At 35.9% G+C, this 26,879-nt stretch overlaps 1 protein-coding gene across 2 annotated transcripts in view; it reads right to left on the reverse strand.

Moving 5' to 3' along the window:
• TMEM131 (transmembrane protein 131) overlaps positions 1 to 26,879 on the reverse strand; it is a 93,791-nt gene that overhangs the window by 13,590 nt on the left and 53,322 nt on the right. The window contains exons 11-31 of one of the 2 annotated variants that reach the window (XM_053970027.1): positions 26,265 to 26,326; positions 21,054 to 21,162; positions 19,104 to 19,212; positions 18,227 to 18,380; positions 17,955 to 18,125; positions 17,569 to 17,679; positions 17,348 to 17,482; positions 16,804 to 16,908; positions 15,414 to 15,500; positions 12,166 to 12,318; positions 11,937 to 12,012; positions 11,717 to 11,834; positions 10,118 to 10,256; positions 9,916 to 10,025; positions 9,471 to 9,537; positions 8,417 to 8,568; positions 6,992 to 7,134; positions 5,670 to 5,856; positions 4,401 to 4,586; positions 2,291 to 2,449; positions 1,108 to 1,703 (exon numbers count right to left, since the gene is read on the reverse strand). In XM_053970027.1, the coding sequence (XP_053826002.1) occupies positions 1,108 to 1,703; positions 2,291 to 2,449; positions 4,401 to 4,586; positions 5,670 to 5,856; positions 6,992 to 7,134; positions 8,417 to 8,568; positions 9,471 to 9,537; positions 9,916 to 10,025; positions 10,118 to 10,256; positions 11,717 to 11,834; positions 11,937 to 12,012; positions 12,166 to 12,318; positions 15,414 to 15,500; positions 16,804 to 16,908; positions 17,348 to 17,482; positions 17,569 to 17,679; positions 17,955 to 18,125; positions 18,227 to 18,380; positions 19,104 to 19,212; positions 21,054 to 21,162; positions 26,265 to 26,326 (3,129 nt within the window). The remainder of the gene's footprint in view (positions 1 to 1,107; positions 1,704 to 2,290; positions 2,450 to 4,400; positions 4,587 to 5,669; positions 5,857 to 6,991; positions 7,135 to 8,416; positions 8,569 to 9,470; positions 9,538 to 9,915; positions 10,026 to 10,117; positions 10,257 to 11,716; positions 11,835 to 11,936; positions 12,013 to 12,165; positions 12,319 to 15,413; positions 15,501 to 16,803; positions 16,909 to 17,347; positions 17,483 to 17,568; positions 17,680 to 17,954; positions 18,126 to 18,226; positions 18,381 to 19,103; positions 19,213 to 21,053; positions 21,163 to 26,264; positions 26,327 to 26,879) is intronic. The other variant, XM_053970028.1, reaches the window with a different exon arrangement.

Raw genomic sequence — 26,879 nt, forward strand, 5'->3', positions numbered from 1 at the left:
GAAACTAAAAACATAACAGCCCAGAAACAGAGTAGTATATTTCAGTGAGACAGCAAAACCTCACACCACTTCAGAGTCTCCACTTTGAAAGTCCAAACACATCCTAACATCCACTCTGAACTAATTAAGAACTTTCTACTCATTTCTAGGCATTACAGAGCGATGCCTTTGTCTTTGGTGAGTCACAATTTTACAGATATTGCAGTGTTTATATGCCTTCCCATGATTCATTTTCTTAACTTTATCTCTAATAAGCAACACAGTATCAGTGCTATTTCTGTACAAGTGTTGGTAGCAAAAAATAAAAAACTGTTTAGAAATAAACATATTAACACTAAATAATCATGTAACTCTAGGATGCAATTGAAATTTCTAATGCAAAAATCATAATTAGAAATCCTACTTCAAGAAGTGTTTGTAAGAAGGCAGTAACTGACATAATTTTGAAAGTCTAAACGTATCTAATGTATGAAATCCAATTCATTATTCTAAGCACTACACAATGGGAAAGATGGATAAACAAGTACAACTCAACTCTAGCCTCATCCAAAAATGAATGTAATGTATAGACACAGGTGCCTTATATTAATTTGCTGACCACCTGACATTAAGGATTTTCTACAGCTGCAAGTCTGGGCATGAAGAATTCCATTCCCAAACAATACCACAGGGGCTATTTACCCATCTCTCCCTCTCTTCCCCTCCTCCCTTTCCACAACACACTAGGACAACTTCCTTTTTCCTTCCTCAACCCTGAGCCCCAACCCCAAATGATGAAGGTGGGAGGAACAGATGCCAATCCAAAGGCAAAGGAGTAGCAACAAAAAGCATTTTTCTTTTTCAGAGAATCAGGTGTCTAGATATTCACACCTGCTTTCATCAAAACATGCCATCATTTTTGCAGGAAGAGTGACAAGTTCACACTGCATAGCAAACATCACTGCCATAAGGTAACAAAAGTGTTCAAGACACAGGCACACAGCACAGGTAGGGAACCACAGAGATGTACTCCCTTTCCACACTATGAAAACATGACCTTTACAGTTGATTAAACCTTGTCTTGTGGTTTACCCAGGGAATCGTCCCATTAAAACAGAATTGTATTACCTTTGTTTTTTGCTAGTGGAGATGGGGGCTGTTCTGTAAACACATCAGGGGAAGGGGATTCTGGGTGGTCAAAGTCTTTTTCCATAGTTTCTATGAGCCCAGTGAGATCTGAATCCTCCGAGCTGTGCCTTCTGCTGCTGGCACATTCACTGTGAGGCGGGCTGAGAAGCGGGAGCTGTGGCAAAGCACTTTCAGTCTGCTGCTCTTGCTGCTGGGGCCCAGATGCTGGGGGTTGCTGGAGGGGCTGCTCTGCTAAAGCTGGTGCCTGCTGCTGCATCACCTGCTGGTTCTGCCTTGTACCCTTGGCTCTTTTGCCTACGGCATGAGTCTGAGCTGTGGCACCTGAATCCAAGGTAAAGGGGCCCGTTCTGTTTACTGACTGCATGGAAGCTGCTTGTGCTGAAGTCCTGTTAGATATACTTGAATTGGTTTTGGATTTGATGTTTTCAACATCAGGTGCATTTCTATTGCTGTGAAGGTGTGCTGTTGCATTGCATTGCTTATGATTCCCTGCACCGGATCGTGAAGACGAACTGCCTGCTCCATAAATTCCTCTGGACGAACTGTGATTAGAATCCGATCCAAGTGTATTCAAGCTGGAAGAGTAACATGTGTTTAAACATACTTTGCAATGTTTCCATTCTTCACCATGAAAAGAGAATCACTATATCTAAAAGAAGCCTTAAACTATACTATTCTTGGCATAAAACAAGCAAAAATGCATAAAACTGGTTTGGTAAGTCAGTAGCCTTTACCATTTGCTGTCCACTCACCTGCTGTACACAGGAACAAAAACAATAAAATGATGTTGATATATATGATGGAGGGAACACTGAAAGGAGACAATCTTAACTTAAAGACACCTAAAGTAGGAACTTCTGACCTGCCATTTTTTGCAGTCGATACATTTCATTTTGGAGAATACTAACAGAAAACTTGGCAGGGTTTGGTTTTTGGTGGATTTCTTTCTTTCCTGCCTTTTTTATTCCTCAAAAGAAGAATATTCCTCACAATCACAAAGTTCATCTTTTCATCCAAGCCATCTTTTTGCAAGCAACTGTGGGGATATCTTTATTCATTCACCGGTTCTACAGAGCAGGATTACTTTCTAACTGATCTGATAACTAAAGAAGTAAAGAAATAAATGGCAAAAGTACCTCAAGAAGCCCAGATATTTACTTACTTTCCGTCAGATGAAATTCCAACTATTCTCCTGAGATCAAGTGGTCTTCCCATATCAAAGGGTGGATTTGAGGCCTCAAAGGACAAGCGTCTTCTAAATGGCTCCCAAATTCCTTGAGCTTCTAGATAGGCTGTTCCAATTACCAAGAGAAAGAGTACACTGCAGAGAAGAAAGGTAGTCATCTAAGGATTTATTTCTTAGTTTTGAGCATTTAAAAATCAATGACTCTAATCACACAGGACAAAAAGTTTGTATCCTGTACTGAAAATACTAGAAATTGCATCCAAATCACAATTTTGTCTGATAGAAACACAACATACACAAGACTGGCATGATAAGCACATCACCAGTATTGAGAATGGGAACTAGATGCAAGCCTGACATGCAGTTGCCAAGTGTATTAATCCAAAAGAAAAGAAGTTGGACTTCAAAACCTGGAGCCACAAGCATGTAACTATTCAAAGCAACAGTGATTTAGGGAAGGTAAAAATAAACATCACCTTATCAAATTAAAAAACATAGACTATACAAACTCCTAGTGCTCATTCCTAGGAATTAAGGATAGCTTTGCAGTGACACAGAAGAGTTATTTTAGTGGCAACTACCAAACACATACATGATGGCATCCTAAAAGTTAAAAGCAGTTTATGCACAGGACTCTTGGAATATTATAAAATATATTAGGACTCTTCTCTAGTTTGCTGCTAAGGATTTTTGTATTTTTAGGAAAAAGACATAGTAAGGGAAGGGATTAGTATTCTCTATTCTTTGTAAAGTCTAATTAACAAATACAGCACATATAAAATTATCCAAGCAAACTACACTTATGGACTGACAAACATTACTTTGTCACAGAATTAAAACCAAACTCAGCCTATAAACTTCTAGCACATATACAGAAGAAAACCACATAAGTACTCACTCAGCACTTTTAAGTAATGCAGTGTTAGTGACGACACAAAATTTCCTAACAGAAATTTTCCTCTTACTTTGGAAAACGCCATTTCCTCACTAAACACTGCATTACTTAGGAAAGTGCTGAAGAGTCAAAAAAGAAAATTAAGTGGGTTGTAACTTTATCGTCTCTATTTCTTTTGTTAAGCCCTACAACAAAAAACAACCTAAGTGAACATCTGCAAAATGCAAGAGCCAGTAACTTACTGTGGGGGGGGGGAAAGGGAATATGACATGTATATGATAACGCTTTGGATTTGCAGCACACAGAAAGACCACTTTTTCTTCACAGGCATCTACAGCACCAGTACATTTCACACTAAGATATAAGCTTACACTAAGAAAAACAGCATTTGTTGCTACTGATAAGTAAAACCTCATACTGATAAGTTTCCATGCTAGGGTTTTCTCTGCACAAAAGCAGTGGGGTAAAGTGTCTCACATCCAAGAGGTGAACAGGGACATAGGGTTTATAACTCTTGATTTCAAATAAAGATAGGTACAGGTTAGACTGTGAAAATGATGGCATTTTCAACTTATAATTCAACAAGGTATAATTAACATGTCTGTTTGCTGAGGAAAAATGTGCATTAATATCCTACTACATAACCTGAGAGTGTGCAGTGTTGCAAACAATGTCCTTCAGGTTCTCAGAAATCCCATTATTAGTATCACCAGTTGTCTGTCACATTACAAGTGGCAGCAAAGTTAAATTCATCCAAGGCATCTGCTAAGCTCATTACAGTCACTGCCTTATATCTCTCTGAAGCACAATACTCCAGAAGGATGCTTACATTTCCACAGGAATTCACTGCTATCAGTGCTTTAATACCTAATACGTTTAAAGTTTGGCTTATTTATCAAAACCCCTACAGATTTATCAGGGTTAACAGGAGTATGTATCTCACTTAAAGAAACAGGTTCAAGCAAGAAGTGTATTATTTTGTCCTTGGTTTGAGCAGAAAGTCAGTACTCCTTTGCCTTAAACAGTTCACACTCAATCTATAGGAGTGTTTATCTATTTAATCTCCTTTTAACCTATTTTACTGTACAACAATTAGAGCATGTGCTGAATACCCATGTGCTTCTGTGTAACCCGTATTCAAGCAGTGGCAGCTCATGCCCATACAGCAGTAAGAACAAACACACACACAACCTCATTATTCCTGAGATGATTATGTACAGTGCCAGTTCCCAGTTGGGCCTGGGCAGTGCTTCAGCACATGTTGCCAACATGTGATATGGAAGCGATGCATTCAAGATAAATACAAATTCAGAGCCTCCTGCAGTGATGAATTTTAATTCACGTATAACTCTGGAAGCAGTGAAATCTGGTGTAAACCTGGAAACAACATAAAGAACATCAGAACTTTTCATATGAACAGCACAAAAGTTTGAGGCAATTTTTATAACTCATAAATTACAAATTACAAACCTGTAATTCAACTCCATCAATTACCACACAACCTAAAAATACTTGTGTATCTTTCAAATACTTCAAGATGTGTTTGACTATGTTCATTAACATCTATGCTTAACACATCTGATTCTAATTACTCCTGAAGAACCATATGAAGTTATAATACCTGAAAATAATGTTTTACCACTCCTGTTAATAAAAGCTAAGAATGCAGTAAAAATGTAACAGCAGGTCCAAGTAAGTAATGGAACCAACTACTGTGTGAGCTATAAAATTTTAAGATTTCACCTTTGAGTCACAAACCTTACTTTTCAAAAACATTACCACTGTGTCACAGTCTCATCACAAACTAAGATTGTGCAGAAATACTAGTGAAATACTATTTCACTGCAGCAATATTTCATACATCCACTTGCAGACCAGAAGCAACTTCTGAACTTTTTAGATACTTTTTTAGATACTATTTTCTGAATAGTTAACTTTACAACAAAGCACTGTTAAAAGATCAGTGTTTGGTGCAGAGATTTTTTACAATAAAAAAAATGACAGAACTACACAATCATTGTCATTAAGGCAACAGAAAAAATATTCAAGACGAAAATATTGTGCATTACAATAAAAATCCTTGGACTGAAGGCTCTCTTTTACATACTGCAATGCACCAAAACCATATGTAGGTCTAGGTCCCATGTGTATTCACAAGCTAAATGAGGGAAATTTATATAACCCCATATAGTAACATTATTCCAACATAGCAAGTTATACTTACTGGACAGTAATAGAAGTAATGCTATAGTCAGTCACAAAACCATGGTATAACGAAAAATCAAATAGTGTTTTCAAGAAGAGAGAAAAATGTCATAGTTGTATAACACTGTGCAAAACCCCTATACACTCAAAACTTCAGAAAAAAGCCCTCAGAATTTAACCAAGAGAGTTTTCCCCTGAAACAAAATTAAAATTACAAATGTAATGCTCCATTTAGATGTAAGAAAAAGCACTTACAATATGACAATGTCTTTAGAGGCATTGGCACTTAGTGCAAATTCCTGACAGTTAACTACTTTAAATCCATATCCTTCACATGTGTAGCCACTGATTTCCATCGTTTTCACATTAATCTGCAGCTGCCCTGTATTTTCCACTTTAAACGTTCTTCTGAGTGTGAAATTCGGTTCTTTATATTTCATTTCTAGAAACAAACAGCAGTGGTTAGTGTTATGCCAAGAAGATATCCTTCACTATATTCATATTTTACAGCAGAATAGAGTTCTGTTCCTATTACAGCAGAAGGGAGACTAGCAAGGTCCATAGAAATTAACTTGTAGAAACATATCTCTGCAGCCAGATTCCCACCACTGTCAAGGTAGGGCACTTGTACAATTCCAGAACCCTCTAACTCATCACAGAAAAAAAACCAAACCCCCTAACCTCTGACAGCACTGCTGCCCCACAAAGAAATCACCTAAACTGCAAAGTTCTTTGATGTACTGCCTAATGTTGTGGTATTCTGTGAACAGTCCCAGCAAGAGAAAATTAAAATGGGGTTTTTTTTTTGTTTCTTTTTTTGTGTGTCTTAAAAATAAAAATACATGGCTTAACTACATTTATCTTATGAGCAAAAAAACATCTCTAACCACAACAGGTCAAAGGCAATAAGGCAATGACTAAGCTTTACTTCAAGTTTTCTTACTCACCCCTCACAAAAAGCAGAAAAATCCCAGATAATAATTAACATGGCACTTAGAAATGTCTGGAAAACTGCAAAGTAGCAAAGCAGATTTTCATACCAGATATAACTAAAACTCTTTTATCAGTTTCTTAGGTAATATAGTTACTCTTAGCTCTCCTCTCAGAAGAAAGCCTGAGGCCACAGAGCAGAAAACCTCTCTATGATTACAGGGTAGAATCTGGTTGCAATTTAATCTTCATTAAGGAACCTGCCCAACCTTTTTTCCCCAATGGTTATGTGCTTAAAGATTATGAAGGTGTGAAGAAAAGAAGTACACAGGAAGTTACACTCATGATCCAATTTGTATTAAATTTAGCAACTAGAGATTTTGCTAGTAAATATGCCAAGATCTTCGCCTCCTCTGTCTTGAATTTAAGTGGACAAAGAGCTTCTGTTTTATTTCCTAGTTCTCATTTTAAAACAAAAACCATACTGTATTTTGTATTCTGCCTAAATAATCAGCAATTTTAATGTATTTAAAGGAGTTGAATTTCTGGGTCACTAGAAGAGGGGAAAAATATTTCCACACATGTCAAGTTTTACACAAAAAATATTACTTATTTCTGTTCAGCATATTAGCTCAAGAAGTACTCACTTTCTGAACAATCTTTTAATAATGCTTCTGTGATTTTAAAGCGTAAAGAACTTCCTGGACCAGGAGGTTTGCCTGCAACCTTCAAGCTCTCAGTTGTTCCTTGCCCTTGTACCATTATGGCATCCACTACAGTCAAATTATTTCTGTGGAAAAAAAAATGGGTGAGAGGAAACATTCATAAAAGCTCCTCCATAGACTATGAGTCTGTATCCCAAATCTGAAGAACAAATATCCTGTTCAAATAGCTGCTCCACAGCTAATTCCCCACAACATGGAAGTAAACAACAGGGGTCCCAAACATAGTGTTTGCAAGACAAAGCCCTAAGAAATCACAACATAACATAGAAACACAAACCCCAGTGAAATACTAGTTAAAATCTCTTATCTCTTACTAAGGCATCACACCTGACAAAAAAGTGAACTCAATGCTCTTTACTAGAAAGACTGAACTTGCATTGTAGCTTTATCTTCCAAAGGGCATCTCTAACCAGAGACCCTTCTTTCAAGACGATGTAGAATGTATTTCAGAAATCAAGTCTCCATGTATTGGTGGATGAGAGGCTGGACATGACCCAGCAATGTGCACTCACAGCCCAGCAAGCCAATCATACCCTGGGCTGTATCCAAAGCAGTGTGGCCAGCAGGGCCTGGGAGGGGACTCTGCCCCTCTACTCTGCTCTGGTGAGACCCCACCAGGAGTGCTGTGTCCAGCTCTGGGGTCCTCAGCACAGGAAAGACATGGACCTGTTGGAACAAGTCCAGACAAGAGGCATCAAGATGATCAGAGGTATGGAGCACCTCTGCTATGAGGAGAGGCTGAGAGAATTGGCATTATTCAGCCTGGAGAAGAGAAAGTTTCCTGGTGACCACACAGGAGCTCCAGTACTTAAAGGGAGTATGTAAGAAAGATGGGGACAAACTTTTTAATAGGCCCAGCAGTGACAGGAAAAGGGGTGATGGTTTTAAAACTAAAACAAGGTAGATTCAGACTAGATACGGGGAAAACAAAAAATTTACCATGAGGGTACTGAAACACGGGAACAAATTGCCCAGAGAGGTTGTAGATGCCCCATCCCTGGAAACATTCAAGATCAGGTATGACAGAGCTTTGAGAAACCTGAAGATGTCCCTGGTATTGCAGGGGGTTGGATTAATGACTTTTCAAGGTCCCTTCCAAACCAAGCCCTTCTGTGATTCTGTGGTAAGTGTAACAGTGGCTTATATATCTATACTACTGAATATATACTGAATACAGTTAAAATACTCTAAGACATGTCACAATTACATTAAGTCTTTCAGACACATAAGATTCTACAATTATTCTTGTAAAAGCAATAGCTTCTTGACAGCTGATTGTAAGTATGATCTTATATATAAATAGAAAAACAGAGAAAAACTCACGCTTATTTCAGAAATATCTCTTACCTTATAACAATCAACGATGAAACAGTTTTATTAAGAACTGGAGTGAACTTTACTTTGACAGACTTTCTCTCACCAGGTTTTAATATTAGACTTAAAATGAAATGACGAGCCAGGCCCTTTGTAAGTCCCACAGCAGTCTGTAGTGGTTGGACCTTAAGAGGATGGGGCAAACAAAGCAAGGCTTTAAAAAATAGGACATTTTTACATGTATTTGATGGAAATGGTATTATTTTAGCTAGAAAATTGGTCTTGTCCTAAAAAAAGGATATTACTCAATGATATATTCTGGTTTTTTTAACCAGAAACTCTGGTAGCACAACCATTTCCCTACTTATTAATAAACTGCTTATATTAATGGAGAAGCAGAACAAAACAAAACAGAATTGAGCTAAACTTCACCCATGTAGATTCATAAACTTCTAGTGGAAGAAAGAGATCAGAAGTTCTTACATATATATTTTGAGCACTAAATTAGTATCAAGCCATTATGGAATATTTCTTCCCCTCAGAAATTTCCATTGTTAAGCACTACCCAAAAAAGTGTATTTTGCTAAGTTTCCCATTTGTCTTGAGACACTAAGTAAGCATCGTATGGTAATCTAAAACAAACTGCAAACGGAGGGGAAAAGTCAGATAAAAAAGGAAGTGCTTAGGATGCTCTATATGAAAATGCACACACTTAAAAGTAGTCCACAATACTCAAATCACTTAAGAGAACCAACAAAGCAATGGAATAATCAATTCTTTGCTAATTTTAGAACTAGTAACCACTATGCTGAAGAAAATAAACCTGCCAGTAAGAGAATGAGAAAATACAGTTTTCCTGTAGCTTCCACAGTTGTATTATAATGTAAGCATATAGAAAAAGTGACACTTTATTAGTTACATTTGAAGAAATATTTATTTTCCCAATTTCCTGATATCCAACAGATATTACATTTATATTACATTTTCCACAATAATGCCTGAACGTGAAGACATGCATGACTGAACTCTTATTAAAACATTAAAATACCTGAATTTAAAATTACCAAGAATGCATTGAAATACTTACACAATTTCTGAAGACCTGAAACTCTAGAGTCCTCTGATTGAAATTAGCTGGTTTACTCAAATTAAACCTGAAATGAAATTGCAATTTTTTCTTTCTCAGAGATCTGGGAAGGTAATGACATACTTGCATTTATGGATTTTAGCACAAATCAAGTATCTGTGGTAGCCCAATATGCAGCTGAGAGCATCACTTGATTTTATTTTTTCTTATTTCCCCCGTTGTACATCAAGTTAAAGAAGAAAAGTAAACACATTTTAGCTCAGTAAAAAATACAGATTTGTATCCAATGGCAATAGGTTCAGTTCTCAACTGGCCTAATGATTCGAGTTCTAGAGGTGGCCAGTATGAGCTACCAACACAACTACCATATCACAGATTCATTCCTTGTAAAATGCATTTTCTCTGCCCAATGAGAACACCTCAAGCTTTCCACAACAACACTTACCGTTCTAACAGCTTATCAACAAAAGTAGATGGGTTAGAATACAGAGCTACTGGAAGAAACTGAACATACACAGGAGCATCAGCTGGATTTTCTACAAAAATTTCTTCTTCCTATTCAGAGAGAATTTTTTTTGTAAGTTTACATTACCATTAATGCAATTAGAAACATCTGTTTAAATTATACTATCACTAAAATAACTTACTGATGAGCTGTTTGTGTTGGTAAGAGGGAAGTTTAGATGGCGTGGTGAACTAAGGATGGAAGGCCAGGACATTTCTGCTGTAATTTTCAACCTAACATCCTTCTGAAGATCTGTGTCCACTTCAAATACAGCATTCAGTCTGGAGAAACAGTTATAAAACTCACTTTTACATTTTGCATAAACAAATTTTGAGAATATCACTGAGATTCAGATCAGTAAGAAAAATAACCTGAAATCTATTTGATGATTTGCAAAGGTACAAACAGTCAAAAGGAAAAAATCCAATATAGCATCCACAATCCAGAAAATTTATTTTGCCTGCATAGGTATCAGTACATGTACTCTAAAAGCAATGGATACACAGACTGTGTGCCTGCACACCTCTCTAATAAACCTAAAGCAAATCTGAACAAGTCATACTTGGTGCTAGCTACTTCCATCAGTGAATGAAGTTCTTTGCTATTAAACAACCTCCACAACAGACTTGGGTCCCCTTCTCCCACAAACTCTCCAGCATGAGTTGAAACTAAACTAAAAGTACTGAGCTCTCCAGTCAGCAAAACAGACAAAATATTAGGCTTCAAACCCAGAGAAATATTTTGGAGAAACTCACAACCTCTTTGTTTTCAGAAGTTCTCTCTCCTTTCCCTGAATGATCCTTTGGACAGCTGGGTAACTTTAATTATTCAATACTTTAAAATATATTATAATAAATATTAAAGCATTGTATATTCAAGTTAGAACTTCTCCTTATTCAGAAATAATCTTTAGTAGCATTCTCCTTTACTATTCTCTTAGTGTAGGGGATAGAACATTCTTGAAAGTCAGTGGTGCAGCTAAATAGAGAATTCTGTTTAGATCAGATTTTCTCAGGAGTTAATAATATATAACCATTATAACACAGAGGTGATAAGGGGAGAACTATTTAGTTGCATACAAATATTTTGTTTCTTCACATGCCTTTTTTGAAAGGGTAATCTGGATGCTATCAACACAAAAGACACATTCACTTGCTGTTTATGTTAACTTGCATCTCTTGGAGATTAAATCAACTTTATGTATGAGAAGGCAGATGTTTAAAGCATTTTATGTAGCAGTCTACAGAGTTTGACTTTTCTAAATATTAAGTAGTAACCATTAATCTTCTCAAGGTAAAACACAAGAAAATTTTTTAATTCATTGAAATGCAAATGTCACGGTATGGTAATAATAGAAAACCTTATGAAATCTTAAAAGGGATATTGAGGATATGATTTTAAACAGTTTAAGCAGGGATACTGAACAACCAGTATAATCTGGTTTTGGAAATTTTTGTGGAGTAGAGACTGCCTTGCTGTTAACAATCTTCTCAAGAACTCCAGGAACTAAGTGAATAGTAACTTCCAGTGTTTCCTTTAATTGAGGAAAATTATTACTGTTTTTAAACTTTTAAAATGCTCTCTTTAAAGGTTTTGCAGAGAAGGTCAAGTAATTCCTTCTTGACTCCCTCTCTTAAAAAACACAGCAATATTAAGAAGCTTTGTATTCTATAGGAGCACACATATCACAGAATTATTACTGACTTAAGGCCTGAGCAAACAACAGAAATAAAATGCTTACCTATGGCTTGAGTTCTCTTTTATTTCTGTCCATTCTTTGAATAAATTCTCATGCAAGTCCCAGTCAGTATCCCATGCATCTTCTTGCATTGCTATGCTGTGCTGAACTTTAGATTCCGCTGTAGGAAATAATGTGTTTTTATACATCTTCAAGTAAAATCATTACTTAAGGAGAAAACTTATTTTAAATGATTTTCATTATAAAGTTGAACTTTACTTACATTTAGGTAGAAAAGGCAATCCTACATAACAATGATCTCCACACTGTAAGCCAGGATCAAAATAAATATTTGCAATCTGCAAAACATGCAAGAGCTGATCAATTAAACAGCACAGTAAATCTAACAACCAAAGATAAAAGAGGGAAGATTTCTGTTGAACACAGAAACTTACCATATGCTATATAGAAAAGAGAACTTATAAACGTTTAGAAACAAGACATAAACAAACCTTTGATTTTTTTCCTGGCTCTAAATCTTCTTTATTACTTCTTAGCCTCTTATAATAAAACCTTACATCTTCTGACAGAGACCGTATGTGTTGTATTTTCACTTTCTGAGAAAAGGAGTTCATAATGTTCAGGCTTTGGTGAACTACTTTCCCCTAAGGAAAATAAAAGGAAAAAGGTCTGCAGGATATGCATTTTCCCTAGCATATGTATCTATTTATGCAGGCTGGCAAAGACCACTGCACTGCTGAAATGTTAAACTGCGATTTTAACTACGCTATCGTAAAGAAATGCCATTTGCAACACTTCAAGATAGTAAGTTACTGTGAAGCTGTATTTTTTCATCCATCTGATTCCAAACACATTTCACCCTTCTTTGAAAATTAAGAACACCTTGGAATATCTTGGAATGGCTCGGGCAACAGCTCTCTTTAACCAAATCATGATAAAAAAAATATCAGAAGAGGAAAGGCAAGAGAAAACTTCAGTTTGCTGAGCCTCCTATTGCAAAAGGGAAACAGTGTTTTTGTAAAAGATCACTGCTGGCAATTAGAAATAGTAATTAGTCACTAAGAATTAGAAATAATCTGAAAGGAAGAGTAAAGGGAAGCTACAATTCAAAAACTACAGGTGACAGAGGCCTTTTAAAACACTCCTCCCTGCTCCCAAATGAAATTGAGACACAACACACCAAAACTACATTTAGGAAGAAAACAGGAAGTTCTTTTCCCCACACCTTTACAGCCTGCCTCCCTTTCTGAGTCAAACATTATTCCACCTTTTAAGCACAGAAAATGTAGTTTAATTGTCATGATCAAAATCCTTACAATGCTTAAGCTCTACCCCTGTCTCAGTTGTAAATCAATGATTCTATGGTCATGTTTTACACCTTATCTCAACACCCAACCCAGATATGTGTAGAGGAAACAAATAATAGAAACAAAAGCAGAAGAAAAGTGCAACTCAGGACTGGTAGGGAGACTTCAGATTTATGAAAAAAAAACAAAAAACAGTACAAGCAAATATAAATACCCAAGACTATCTTTTAATGAACATGTTTCTCTTCTTCCCTTTAAATCAATACTTTAGACTTTAAAAAAAAATTCTCTGAGTTTAAGTGGAGACATGGAAGAGGTCTTTTGCAGGTTCAAAATTTGCCTGTGGCCTCAGGAAACAGTCACATATTGCAACAGTCTCAACAGTAGTAACTGCAGAGGGAAAGAAACTACAAAAATAAATCCTTAACAGTACAGTCCTGTAAAACTGAATTAGGAGGTATATCTGAACTTCATCTGTGGATTCCTATGAATAACAAACTGTCATCAATGGGACAAGATACAGGTTTGTTAAAGTGTCTAGAACAAATAAATAGTATTTTGCTAAGACCTTTACATAGCATTTAGACATGAAACAACAGACAAAGGAAAAAAATTGTTCAGCACTAGTAAGAAAAACAGAACAATGCTATTTAGCATAGAGGACCTCAAAGATGAGCTTTGATCAGGGAAGAGTTGAGAGGTGGCACTGTGAGGTAAAGATGACACTATGAAACAGAAGTCAACACAGCTAAGATTTGTTTAAATCAAGACACTGACCTTTACAAGGCCTGTATACACAGTCAGTGTATTGCCAACTACCTTCAACAGAATACCAGAAATCACACTTGAGTACAAATACTCTAAAATTATAAACAGACAGACAGCTCTGGGAACCAGGCAGCTGCAGGAGAATTACATCCTAAGTATGAACTGAAAAGCATGTGTTACTAAAATAGTAGCACCTAGTTATTCCTGGATGGTGTAGCTGTCAAGTTTCTCCACCAAACACTGAAACAAAAAGAACTTATGCTATTTTAGGCTTATTTTCATAAGTAATAGAGGCATTACAGAAGAACTAAATGTAAGTGTATCATGAATTCAGTGAGCATAAGTTTAGTTTGAAATTAATCCAAGAAAAGTAAAAGTAAGTATTTTATGCTCTCAAATACAAAAAGAGCTAAGTGATCAACTAATGGAAGTAGTAAGCAAAGCTGACTGCTCTGAAAAGCTTGAGGCTTGACCAGAGTAAATAGTCTATAATCTTGTCAAAGGTGATAATTATATCTGAATCTATACTCCCAAACAAAATGCAGGAGGCCAAAGATCCCCTGAAAGAATAATTGTCTGAAAACATTCCTAGAAAAAGCATGAAGACAATAAAAATCACAGTAATCTAGGGAAGAAGAAAGAATGACGACAGCAAGGAATCTATGCCTGAGAAATACAGGTGCTGTCTTTCAGATCCTACACAGAAGTAGGATCTGCCAAAACAAAATAAAGCAAAAGGAAATAAACAAAACAAACACCCCTCCCCCCACCCCAAAAAAATTGTGAAATCAAAGCAAAAAATCACAAAAAACAAACAAACAAAAGAGAGCCCCCTGCCCCCCCCCCCCCCAATCAAGCTGACAAGACTATGGGCATATTACTATGAAATACTGAGAAGTTCTTTAACCATTTCATCAGAAACAAACTCAAAGGAGATTAAAAAATATTACTTCTTTATGGTCCAACATGGAACAAAATATTTTTATGTGGCACTCAAAAGAAACATTCTTCACATGAATTCTTCATAATCATCATAATAATAAATTCTAATAATTCTAGTAGATTCAGATAGAGAATACAGAAATTGCTTTATCTCCAGTAAATGAAAGGGAAGTGGATCTTTAAGCTATTTTAACTTATCAAAAGCTTATGAAGTAGGCCATAATGAGGCCATAATGAAGTGTTAGATGTGGCACTCAGTGTAATAAGTATCCATATAAAGGTGGGGCTATATAGTAAAAAAAAAAAAAATCTTAAAGATAAAAAACAACTAATGATCTTTGCAACTGTAGGCATGACTGTTTGACCTCAAGGGTACCAAAAGACTTCCAAAGGAAGATGGAATATGTGGCAATTGCAGCAATCACCTACTGAAGTCCTGCTGACTGACATATATTCCTCTGATGAGATCTATCCCATTACATGAGTATTTCAAGAGTAATTCAAGTGAGCTGTTGAGGAGATGTAGGGACAACTCATGCTTGGAACACATAGTGGAAAAATCTCAAACAATCCCCAAAATAATGACAGACTGATCATAACAACTCAGTAGCACAATCTCTCCAGCAATTTGACATAGAATTCAGGACAGTGGTCTCCTTTGAAAAGGGCATATAAAAAAAAACCACAGCAATTAAACATTTAATCCACCCCAGCTCTCTTACCGGAAAAGAAGGTGGAAGAAAAACATGTTTCGGAGAGCAGGTCAGTGAGCCAACAGCAATCACAGCTTTCACTGGTATAGTTAAAATCTGGACCAAAAAAAAACCAATAAAAATTTAGAAAAAAACCCCCTTACATTTCTAGCCTTTAAATGCTTCCTCCACTTCTAAATTGCATAGAATAACAAAACCCTGAAATCCTACAATTAATTTAGTCTAAGATTATATAGACATTTAAAACATGGAGACATGAATTAAGATTTCAACCCATCATCATATTCTGAACTGTCACTGCAGGAGTGCAGGAAGCACTCATTTACTCAGCCATCCTCAGTTCTCTTCTACATGGAACAGAAAAGCATACTGAAAACATAAGCTCCCCAATGGGATATTATATAGGTCTCATTTGAATGGAGCTTACTTTGCTGGAAAACAGGAGAGTAACATCTTTAAAGTAACTGAGGGAAGAAGATACACCCACCTTCTCAAAACACAGTATTACTGTAATGCCTTGAGACATACATTGACAAGTAGCTGGAAGGGATGGCAGTGAGATTCAAGTACCAATACAAATAGAATAACTAGTAACAAGCAAGAAAATAAAACACTTCAGAATCTGTAACTGCAGGGTCACATACATGTGTAGATATACTAAAAGAAAGCTTAAAATCTCCAATAACTGGCAGAATTTGGGAATTTCCCTTTTTCTGTAGCACCATCAGAACCACACAATCAGTAATATAATTTCCTGATTTCATAAGCACAGAGTCACATTTGGGGTTTTTTTCCATATATCACAGAAAGATATTAAATACAGATTGCATTATTCATTACTCTGTCTCCTGCAAAAACAAGGCATATGAAGTTGAGGCAACCAGTTGTTCCCTCCCATATTAATCAGTGCAAGGATTCTGTTTCATCAAGTGCCAGCAAACTGCGGCAAACTGCAGTATGGTTTAGTGGGCATGGTGGTAATCCAGTCTTTGTAAACCTTAATGATTCTCTAACTCTCCAAAACAGCTTTGACATTGCATTTTGACAAAAAAAAGGCTGATATTACAGCTCAGTTTCAGTAACTGATAATGTATGGAGAAGCACACTGCCAGAGCATGATACGCCACAAGAGCCACGTATTGATATCATGTCACTGAAGAACCCAAACTGCCAAGAATTGGGTCAGATTTAAATGGATATTTCTGAAAGCTGGATAAAAATAATAATAAAAGCATTAGCAGCACTCCTGTTGTATGATGCAGGGTTAACTTGCAAAGATAACCTGACCTCTGGAGCTCCCTTCCAACCTCAACTGACGCTACACACTGTCCACTAATACAACACTTAAAGACTAAACAGAGCTTTTGGGCAACACCCATTTATTATACAATAAATATACCTCATAATCTGTTGTGATTTGTACAGCTCCATCATGAATTCCTTCAAGTTCTTTTGCTATTAAATTTACTCTGAACACTGCATAATAGCCTGATGCGAGGATCACCTGTAAATGGTAGAAAAAGTCACCAATGTACTCCATTAAACAAAAAGAAATTTCACTAAAATCAGACTCAAAATCCATTTAAAACCACTGTCAGTGATAAACAAGGAGTTCACATATGTAAGTGACTAATACAAAAATTATATATTCCTTGTGGTGATAAATTTCCACTCATCCCAGATTAATAATGAGCATCATCTGAGGGTATCAAGATTGGTTAGGTTTGGAAAGGGTAAACTTCAGAAACAGCAATTTGAATACAATGCTGCTCCTTAAAATAAATATAGGAAGCCTACATGCCTTTTCATACTTGACTTCAGACAAAATTTAAGAATTTGTATCTCTCCTCTGCTAAAATGAAACTGACAGAACTTGCAGAGGTTTGTCTCTTTTCTCTCCTCCTATATTTAGCTTTAAGCAATAGATTCAAAGGTTTACTTACTGAAGATTGATCAGATGCAGTAGCATTTTGTAGTTCATGGTGATTTGCAATTATTGTTGTTCTGTTTCCCTTTTCAGTTGTTAGAAGTTCTACAGCCAAACCATCCCCTATAATATGCCAACTTTTTATAGCCAGCTTAAAAAAAACAAAAGGTACTGTTTTCAGAAACAACATTGATGTAAATTTTTTAAAATATAAACTAAAAATAAATGCATCCTCACCTCTATTGGATTGCTGTTGATGACTGCAAATAAAATGCTGGTAGCTTCTGTTGCACTCAATATGCCAAAATCTATAAATCGCTCCTCAGTTTTCGGAGACAGTACAAAGTACTAAAAAGATTGATAAAAGTATTTTAGCATAAGTGAAATATGAAGTGTGCTCAAACGCTAAGCTTATTAAAAATCTCATTAATAATTTTAATACAACACTACCATGACAATCTCAAAATTCTACATTAATAAACTTCCTATGTAAAACTAAAGATTTAAAGGGAACAAAAAATAATTTTTCAGCAGACATCAAAGTAGAATAAAGAATTAAAGAGTCCTAGGAAGTCTGCCTCTAATTAGACAGAAGTTGCCAAAAAAAAAAGGAAAATACTTACATCTAGAAATCCTGTGTACGCTCGGACAGGTAGGTGAAATTTAGAAGCATTGGTGATTAGTAGGATATTGTTATCTATGTGAACAGATGATGTGGAAGGCATAAAATGAAGTGTAAAAATATATCTGGATTCATTGGGTGGAATTAAGACTGGTTTACTGAAGTTCTGGACCTAGATCAGTAAACAATGAAGACCAAGGTTACAACTGAACAAAGTGCATCGCATTTAAGCATTTACTAATAGGTAAAGGCATTCACTGAAATGGGACTTACTTTAAACATTGGTTTTGTTTCTTCTGGTAATACAACATCATGTATAAGGACTGCAAAACTGAATGTGTTTGTTAGATAGATCAGTCTTTCCACAGAATCAGCAGCACTGTCACGGATGTGAAAGAGTGTAGCAGTATGATCAAATCCTAAATAACTATTAAAAGAAAACAGAGTAAAGAAAATAAAGATTTTCCTCTAAGTAATTTCCTTCACAAAGACTACAATTCATTATTTCAAACAGCTAAAGGTACATACCCCACTGCATGCTGAAACTGTATTACCAGCACTACAGGGATGTGAATAACTAAGTAATTCAAAAAAGATAAGAAAACATGTAACTGAGAATAATAGGAGGACTAAAAGGAAGCACTGAAGTATTAAGAAAATGTGTAAATCATGTGTATTTTTTATTAGCCAAATCATGTGTCTGCAGCACAAAAATTCTGATAAGGTAAGGTTTAGTTTGTTGGCCGTTAAAATAGTCTGCCAGTTCTGTTGATAAAATAGCACCTCATTCAAAATGATTTTGAAGTCAGCTTTGCCATACTTTGTAAATAAATAACAAAACCCAAGGAAACACAGCATTCTTCCAAAATTTTGCTTAAAAACAAAAGTACGTTCTCTACCCTTACTTCATATAGCAATAGAACAGCGAATGCAAAAGCAGAAATATTTCCAATACCGCATTTTTAAAATGGCTCATCTGCAGCTTTCAGCTGTTCTTAAAAACAATTCGCTAAGGTAAATTTTAACTCAAACCTTGAAACCAGCTTATTAATGGCTAAGACAACCTCATCCATTTGTTTACGAATGGGAATAGTCCCTTCTAATTTAGAACATTTAGTTTTTGAACTATGTTCAGTTACTGGAAGCTTACCCATCCAACACTTCTGCTTGATACGGTATTTCAAGTTTGGAATAGCTCTTCTCTTTTGCTTTAACAGTTATTTTCCCAGAAGACTGTGATGCTCTTTTTGCTTTTGATGCTGTACACACAAGAATATAAGAAGTTTGTTAAAGCCGACAAAAATTGATCCATTAAGTTATACTAGAATGAGTGGAAGAATAATACCACAGAGCTAGTCCAGAAATTAATTATTGTGGAAGGAAAAAAGTGGAGCTTAAGGGAATTTTAATAACCAAACTGACATGGTGTAAAGTCTATGAAACAAGAGACCTCAATTCTGAAATCTTTCCATTTAACACCAGTTAGATGACCTTCCTGATTTACTAAGCTTTTCTACAATAGGGAAGCCTGATTGTTGCTGTCATATAAATAACCTGAACATGTCCAGAGGATAATTTGGATCCAGATGAATTAAAGTCTCCACTAAGAATATGGAATAAAACTATCCCTCCCCTAACAGAAGAGAAGCCTGAGATTGCTGGGCCCCTCACTTAGAACTACCAGTTGAGAGGATCCTTGGGCCAGAAATGTAACAACTTCTAAACAATGAAGAAATGAAAGACAAGTTAAATGTTGCAAAAAGATAAGTGGAATCCATGTAAGAACTCAAACGACACAAGCACCAAGATTGATGCTTTCAGATCTGCTCCAAGATCAGAGAACAAGCCATGTTAGCCTGGTAGCAATAGGGCCAAAAAAAAAAAAATCAAGGCATTCAAATACTAATTAAGAGAAGCCACCAAGTCCCTAAAGCCCCTGCCATGTAATCAGGACAGCTGAAATTGCGTATATTTAGGGCTGGCTGCTTCACTGATAAGAATTCATCAAGTCAATTCCTTAAACACATTAAGCAGCTTAACTGCTTAACTGTATTTTTTCCAGGAACCACCATTCCTTCTAAGATGTACCATATGTTAGTCAGTAGGTCCTCATACAACAATTCCCACTAGCTTCAAAATCTGAATGTATTATCACCTCAGGTTGACAGAACTCATCTCTTTCAGAACTTTATAAGCTAAAATGTACTTCACTTGTTTTAGAAACCATGAGTTATTAAATTTCTAAAGTGCTAATCCATAAATGATAATAAAAATAAATTATCTCCTCTTTTTCCATACAACTTCTAAAATTACGTCTACCACAACTATTGCATGCATAAGACTCCATTTTTAAGCAATCGAGGCAGAAAGACTTACAGCACCAACTAGTATCTTAAAGCAGTAACATCTGAGCAGTCACCACCATTCTAACAGTTGATTAAAATCTCTATAAGAACAGAGGTACCTTTCTACAAAATGTCAGCACAGTATTTTTAAAGTCACACTATGTAGGAGAAAAATCATAGAATATGAGGAAGGAGACCTCAAGGACCACTCGGTCCAACCTTTCCTGGCAGAAGTACAGTTTAAACAAGATGTCTCAGCACCCTGGCCAGATTGATTTTAAGTGCCCAACACTGCAGAATCCACTCCTTCTTGGGGAGATTATTTCAATGGCTGATTGTTTTCATTGTGAAAAATTTTCTTGTGTATAACTGAAATTTCCCCAGGAGTAACTTGTACTTGTTACCTTGTTTATTAGAATTTCTCAAAAACAAATATCTCTTTAAAATAAAAATACATTTAAATAATCAGTGCCTTAACATAAGAATACAGTTATGTTTATTAGAAAAAATAAGAATACCTTCTCTTCTCATCTGTATTTACCAGTCTAAGTTACTTGTTGATCATGAACAAAGACAATCCTTTCAGAAATAACTGAAGTTCAGAAGAACTGTAAGCCTTTTCCAGGTAGGAAAATCCCATTTTCTTCTCAAAGTTATAAAAAGTGTTTTGTTAAGAGAGTGAAAATAATCAATGAAACTTGAGTAAGTTTTCAGAAGCACTTGACAAGTTCTAAGAAGAGAGGAGCAGTACTTACCATCAAAGCTAATGCTTGCAACTTTGGTATATTTACTTTCAGAGGCTTTTAACGTAACGGGCTTGAAATAAACTGTTATTGCTTCGTTCTGTGGTGTAGGTCTAACACTCTGCAAACAATCAAAATATGAAGCATCTGTAAATTTATCATTGCTAACATGCTGTGGCACCTTCATGTGTCTTTCACAGTGATAAAACTGCAACTAGTTTTGACCAAGCTCTTGCAGGTCTGTCTTTCCTATAACAAAGCAGCATTACAAGTGGTTTTAGAACTTTTTTTGGGTCCTACAAATTACTCAGTCAATATAAAGGAAAGCAGGTAGCAGTGGGTTCTCCTCAGGGATGTTGAGTTAAGTAGCAGTATGGCCAGAAACCTATTAATAAAATAGAAACCAAACCTTATTTAAATTAGGATTTCATTTTTATTCTTAATGCTGCAGGGCTACAATAGCTATGCTATTTGTTTCTGGTGCACTCACTAACAAAGCTGTTAACTGACTTGTGCAACTACCAGAGGACACAGACATCTATCTCGTCTCTAATCCCATGCTAAGTCTGCAGAGGAAAAAAATAACTAAGCGTATAGAGAAACATTTTGCAGATCTGTGATGACACTCATTCTACACTAACACTTTACAAGGTCACCCTTTACACCTGATGATTTACTGTTTTAAACTAAAGGGAAAAGGTAAATGGGCTTCACTGGAAGAGCTATTGTGTCAGTTAATAGTCAGAGCTGATTTGTAGAGGTACTCATTGCTATGCAGCAGGATAAGGGATTCCACATCCTCTGAAGACTCTATAAAGATTGGTAGCAAACTCTCTATCTAGATTCCATGGAGAAACTGGGCATGAAGCATTTAAATGATCTTACTCTTGTTTTGCTTTAAATTAGGATGGCTGCCGTGATTCTTCCTCCCCAGCTGTCTTCTCCTGCTTTAAGAACAGCTCAGCTGCTCATGTAGCAGCTGTTAAAGCCACAGCAAATCACAGGATGCTGAATTAAGGAAACTGAAATGAGTGCTGCCTTACCTTCTGCTGGGCTGCAGAGGTTTAGCACCTGTTTAATAAGCAGCTGAACCTTTCTTGGTCAGGGAGGAGCAAGGCAGACAGCTAGTAGTACAAACCAATTACAGTTCTTCCAAGCCAAGCTGTCCTTGATTGTAAATTAAAGCCATAAAAGTGTGCATAAATAACTAAGTTCTGCAAACCACATGATCCTTTAGTGGCAGCACTACTTCTGCAGCTAATGAATAATCTCCGTTAACTCAACCCGACGTTTTGTATTTTGGATTTATAGCACTGACCTTTGTCCACCACCATATCTGTGTATATGGGGTACAGATATTTGGTATTTCTCTTCATAAGTCAATTAATAACTATCTCAATTTTCTTCTAATGAGATCCACACTGCAAAACTAAAGTCTTGACACATCTTTTTTTTAAAAAAAAGCCTCCTAAAGCAGATGAAATCAAAGTTGTGATAAAGTTCACAACTTCTGGATGACAGAGACAATAAATATTTTTAGGAGCTCTTTTCACGTAAAATGCTTTCTTTAATTACTGGCTTGAAATAATGCTGATTTCATCTAGTAAATCCAACTGGAAATATTCAAAAAGACAGCCTGTTACCAGAAAAATGGCAGGTTTCAGAGGTGCATATCTTAAACCACAAATGTAACAAACCTACATGTATTTACTCAAAATGTCTACAGCTGACAAATTTAGTTAAGGAAGGAATTTACACTGTTTTGTTGAAAATTTCTGAACTACATAATGCACAGTTCCCATTGGTTGTTTGATTACATGCTATAAAGGGAAATACAAAATTAAGACAACTAGGGAAAAAACAAACATCCTTAAGAATCCTTTCAAAGTCACTTTCCTCAAATTTCAACCTATTTGTAATAAAGCTCAAATAAAACCTGTCCTGAAATATGCATTAAAAATCATCAACAAAACAAGTTCCATTAAGAACATAATACCACCAATTTTCTCAGAAAAATTCCTAACAGCAACTTATGTAGGGAAGAATAATTTTAAATAGACATGCTTCAGTAATAGATGGCTCTCCCACAGAATGACCCACTCAGGATTCCTGACCCTGCTCTGTGAAGACACATTCAGTATTTATCATGACTGCAGAAAATTAAGACCTTAAATGTTCTAAAGGACACAAAGAGGGGCTACAACTTTGTGCTTTTGCAGGAGTTCTTGAGAAAGACTTTGAAGGTTTAAGGACTCCTGGGCTACATGTACTCTAATAAACTAAAGAGTATGAGATGGAAGACGGGCACATGTTCATCTATACCGTTTACCAGTCAGAAGGCTCCTGAACTTCATTTTGTCTTGACCACCTTGCATAACCAAAAAAGCCCTGTGGCTACATGTAGCAGATTAAGGCTGGTTCCATTAGTGTCAGAACCACCTCTGAACTGTTTTATTCTCTTTTACAGACACAACTGTCAGAAATTTCTTGGCCTTGTGTTTAAACAGAGAAACACCTAACAATTAAAGTTCACTTTCTCCACAAAGAATCATCCAGAACATGGAACAAACCACTACTAAACTATAATCCTTGATAATTTTGAGATGCATGCACCCAAATGTGAACATGAAGACACAACACAGAAAACTACTTCTTTTGCTAAGAAAAATTAACCCCTATTAATCCCTATTCTAAAGCTGGGACAGAACTTAATACTTCCTTACACAAACATTCTTGTTTTCAAACTGATACCATTCAGCTTCACTAAGGCTGTCCCAAAGTTCCTGGTTCTTCATGCATCAAATATGATCAGGACCTCAAGTTTTGAAGTATCCCTTCGCTTTTAGCAGTCAAACAGGCTTAAAGTGCCTTAAGGAAACACAAAATTTTCATTACAGAGATGGGATAAAACAGTGTTCAACAATCTACATATACCAGATTTTTGACAGAACAGCTTAATTGTTGCAACATGACTAGTTTATCCAGTCATGAAATAAGCATTATTCTCCTTAATAATGGAACAAACCCTACAAAATGAGGGAGATATTATAAGGAGTTTTAAAAATTGAAAATGACTTGCTCTTATCTTCCTCAACCAGTTTGTTGAACCATAGCATGACTAAGTACTTGAAGGCAGAACAACTACAAGTCTGGCAACAGTATTAGCAGTCTCTCACATACTGGTAACCTGAAGATATTTAGTTCCTCCAGCACCCAGCTTAAACATATGATAAATATAGCCTTGGCCTTTTCTTCTGACATTAAGATGAAATTTCTCACACAGCTCTGTCTCACTACTTTTAAACTGTCTCTAAAGGGTCAGAAGTCTATTTGTCAAGCTTTCCTAGAAGTAAGCTATTCACCAAGTCCCTTCTTGGTGAATTCTTTACTCTTGCTTTCCACTTTGAAATTCATTGATTGGCACAGCAGCAGGAATTCACAAAGTGCTTCAGAAGCTAGAAAGGTTACAAACTTCCCAAAAAAGCTGTCTCTTAATGAAAAGAACAATTGACTTAATGTGCCATGTGATACACTGAAAAACACATGTCTGGACCTGTGTGGTAGCTTTTTCCTTGCAAAAGTGAGTCCCAAAGGCTTTAAAAATAGCCAATTAACTGCTTTGATACACAGTAAAAAATAATTTCCCTGGAAAAGTTTTGTCATGACATGCATAATGGTTATCAAGTAACAGCCTTCCATTAGATTGGTATTTATTGTTTACTGCCCATAGTCCAAAGACCATAGCTTAAAAAAATGGATGGGCTTGGGTCTTTTTTTAAATGGAGGAGTATGAGTTAGGCATTACACAACCAGGTATTAGAAGTGATACTGATGGTCTGAAAACATGGTTATTTGCATTGTACACAGCAAGTACATTACACATTTTAAAATAATAATAATAATTATAATAATAAAAAAGCAAACTTTTAAATCTAAGGAGACAAACATGCAAATATAGCTGGAAAAATAATTTATTGAATTTACCAACCCTTCTCAATGCAAAAATCATATACAGTTCTTTTTGATTTTTAAAACTCTCTATGGAAGTTGTGCTATAGCTTACAAAGCCATTATTCCTATAGGATCACCTGGCCTCACTGCAATAAGCACCAAGACCTCAATGAAATAAAATATTTTTGCACTATTCTGTAAGTTTCTCTTGTTTGCAGTATACTGTAAGTTTCTCTTGTCTTGAAAATTATTAGTGAATAATAGCTTAGCAAGCACTGCAATGGTCTATTGTCACTGTGAAAACTTATCTTCATCACTAAAAATGTTTCCTGTTTCTACTTTAAATTCATCTAGCCTCAGTTTCCAGTATCCTAAGATTTTGCTAGATCTCTACTATTAAAACACTGTTCCTCATAGTTACAGCTTCAAGCTTTATAAGCATAGAAATGCTCTCCAAGATCTCAGTAAGGAACCTTTGCCAATCCTTCAGTCATTCTTCTGGCTCCTCTGGTTCCTTTTCAACACTTCAACACTTTTTGAAGTGCACTGGGACAAGGTATAGCTAGCTACACAACTAAATCTGGAAAAGAAGGACGACAGGAAGGGAAGAAGTGAGAAAAATAGTGGGCAATGAGAAAAATCACACAGGAAAAAGGTATGAATGAACAAAGGCAGACTACCAGACTAGTGCCGAAATTCTGAAATAAAAACAAAGTAGAAAATCCAAATGAAAGAATTCTGAAGCTGGCTGCACTTCACATTCAGCTCCAGAGGTCTTACTGCAAAGGGCTGTAGAGTGTTTGGGTTCTTTTGTTATTTCAAGCAACAAAGCAGATAAGCTCAAGAAAAAAAGGGTAATTTTACAGGCAGCTCTTGAAAGCTACTCTTGGCTTATCTTAAAAAAATATGTTGGGGAACCACTTTATATACTGATGTGTAAATGTGATGAGGACAAAGAATCTTACAGACTCTGTATTAATCTCTTATCCACTGAACAAGAATTACTGTTCTCAAGTATAAAAGTTTCAAAAGGATCAGATAATGCAGGTACAGCCTAAAAATGCTGTTCAGAGCATTCAAAAGAGACTATGATGCAAATTAATTTTAACATGCATAAAAATTATTTGCTCTGCTTTGAAGTTACATTTTCAGTCACACATCACCTAGCTTCTAATTCTGACCACTACATGGTAAACCTGTGAACCATGAGAAAAAATATGAGAAAAAATAAATACATGTAGAAAGTTTCAAATGAAAAGAAATCAAACTTACTGTAATTGGCACATCTTTTGTTCCTGAATTTAATAAATGCAGATTTAAAATTTTTGGCAGATCTGTTAAAAAACAAAAAACACTGTCTATTAGGCTATTTCAACATGTGAATCTTATATAAAGTCATTTACACTAGCTGGTTTCTTATATACCTCCACTGTTCAGCATTAAAAAGTTATATTAACATGACAGAACAGCCAGTCAAAATAGCTAGTCCCAAGAATCTGACACAAAACTGCCTTTTTGTGTATTAGTACGTATTACATGCTTCAGCTTACCACTCACATTTCTAACACATTAAGAAGTGAACTGGCTAAAAATACTACTATCAATAACTTTCTCAGATGCACCATGTTGAGAAGAAATTACTCTTACTTGAATATCTTTACATGTTCAGGAGAAATTGTGCTTACTTGAAAAACTTTACATGTTAAGGAAGTAGTATGGAAAAGTTCTTCAGAAGCTATCTTTTTTTAGTTGAACAAAAGATAAATACTCTTTTTCGTCAGCAGTAAATCCCTCTTACAGTTTCAAAAAAATCTCTGGTTTTACTACTTTCTGATATATACTTTTTTATCACTAAACAATATTAATGTAAACTGTTAAGCCCAAATG

Source organism: Vidua macroura, chromosome 2, assembly GCF_024509145.1.
Source record: "Vidua macroura isolate BioBank_ID:100142 chromosome 2, ASM2450914v1, whole genome shotgun sequence".
Taxonomy (NCBI): domain Eukaryota; kingdom Metazoa; phylum Chordata; class Aves; order Passeriformes; family Viduidae; genus Vidua; species Vidua macroura.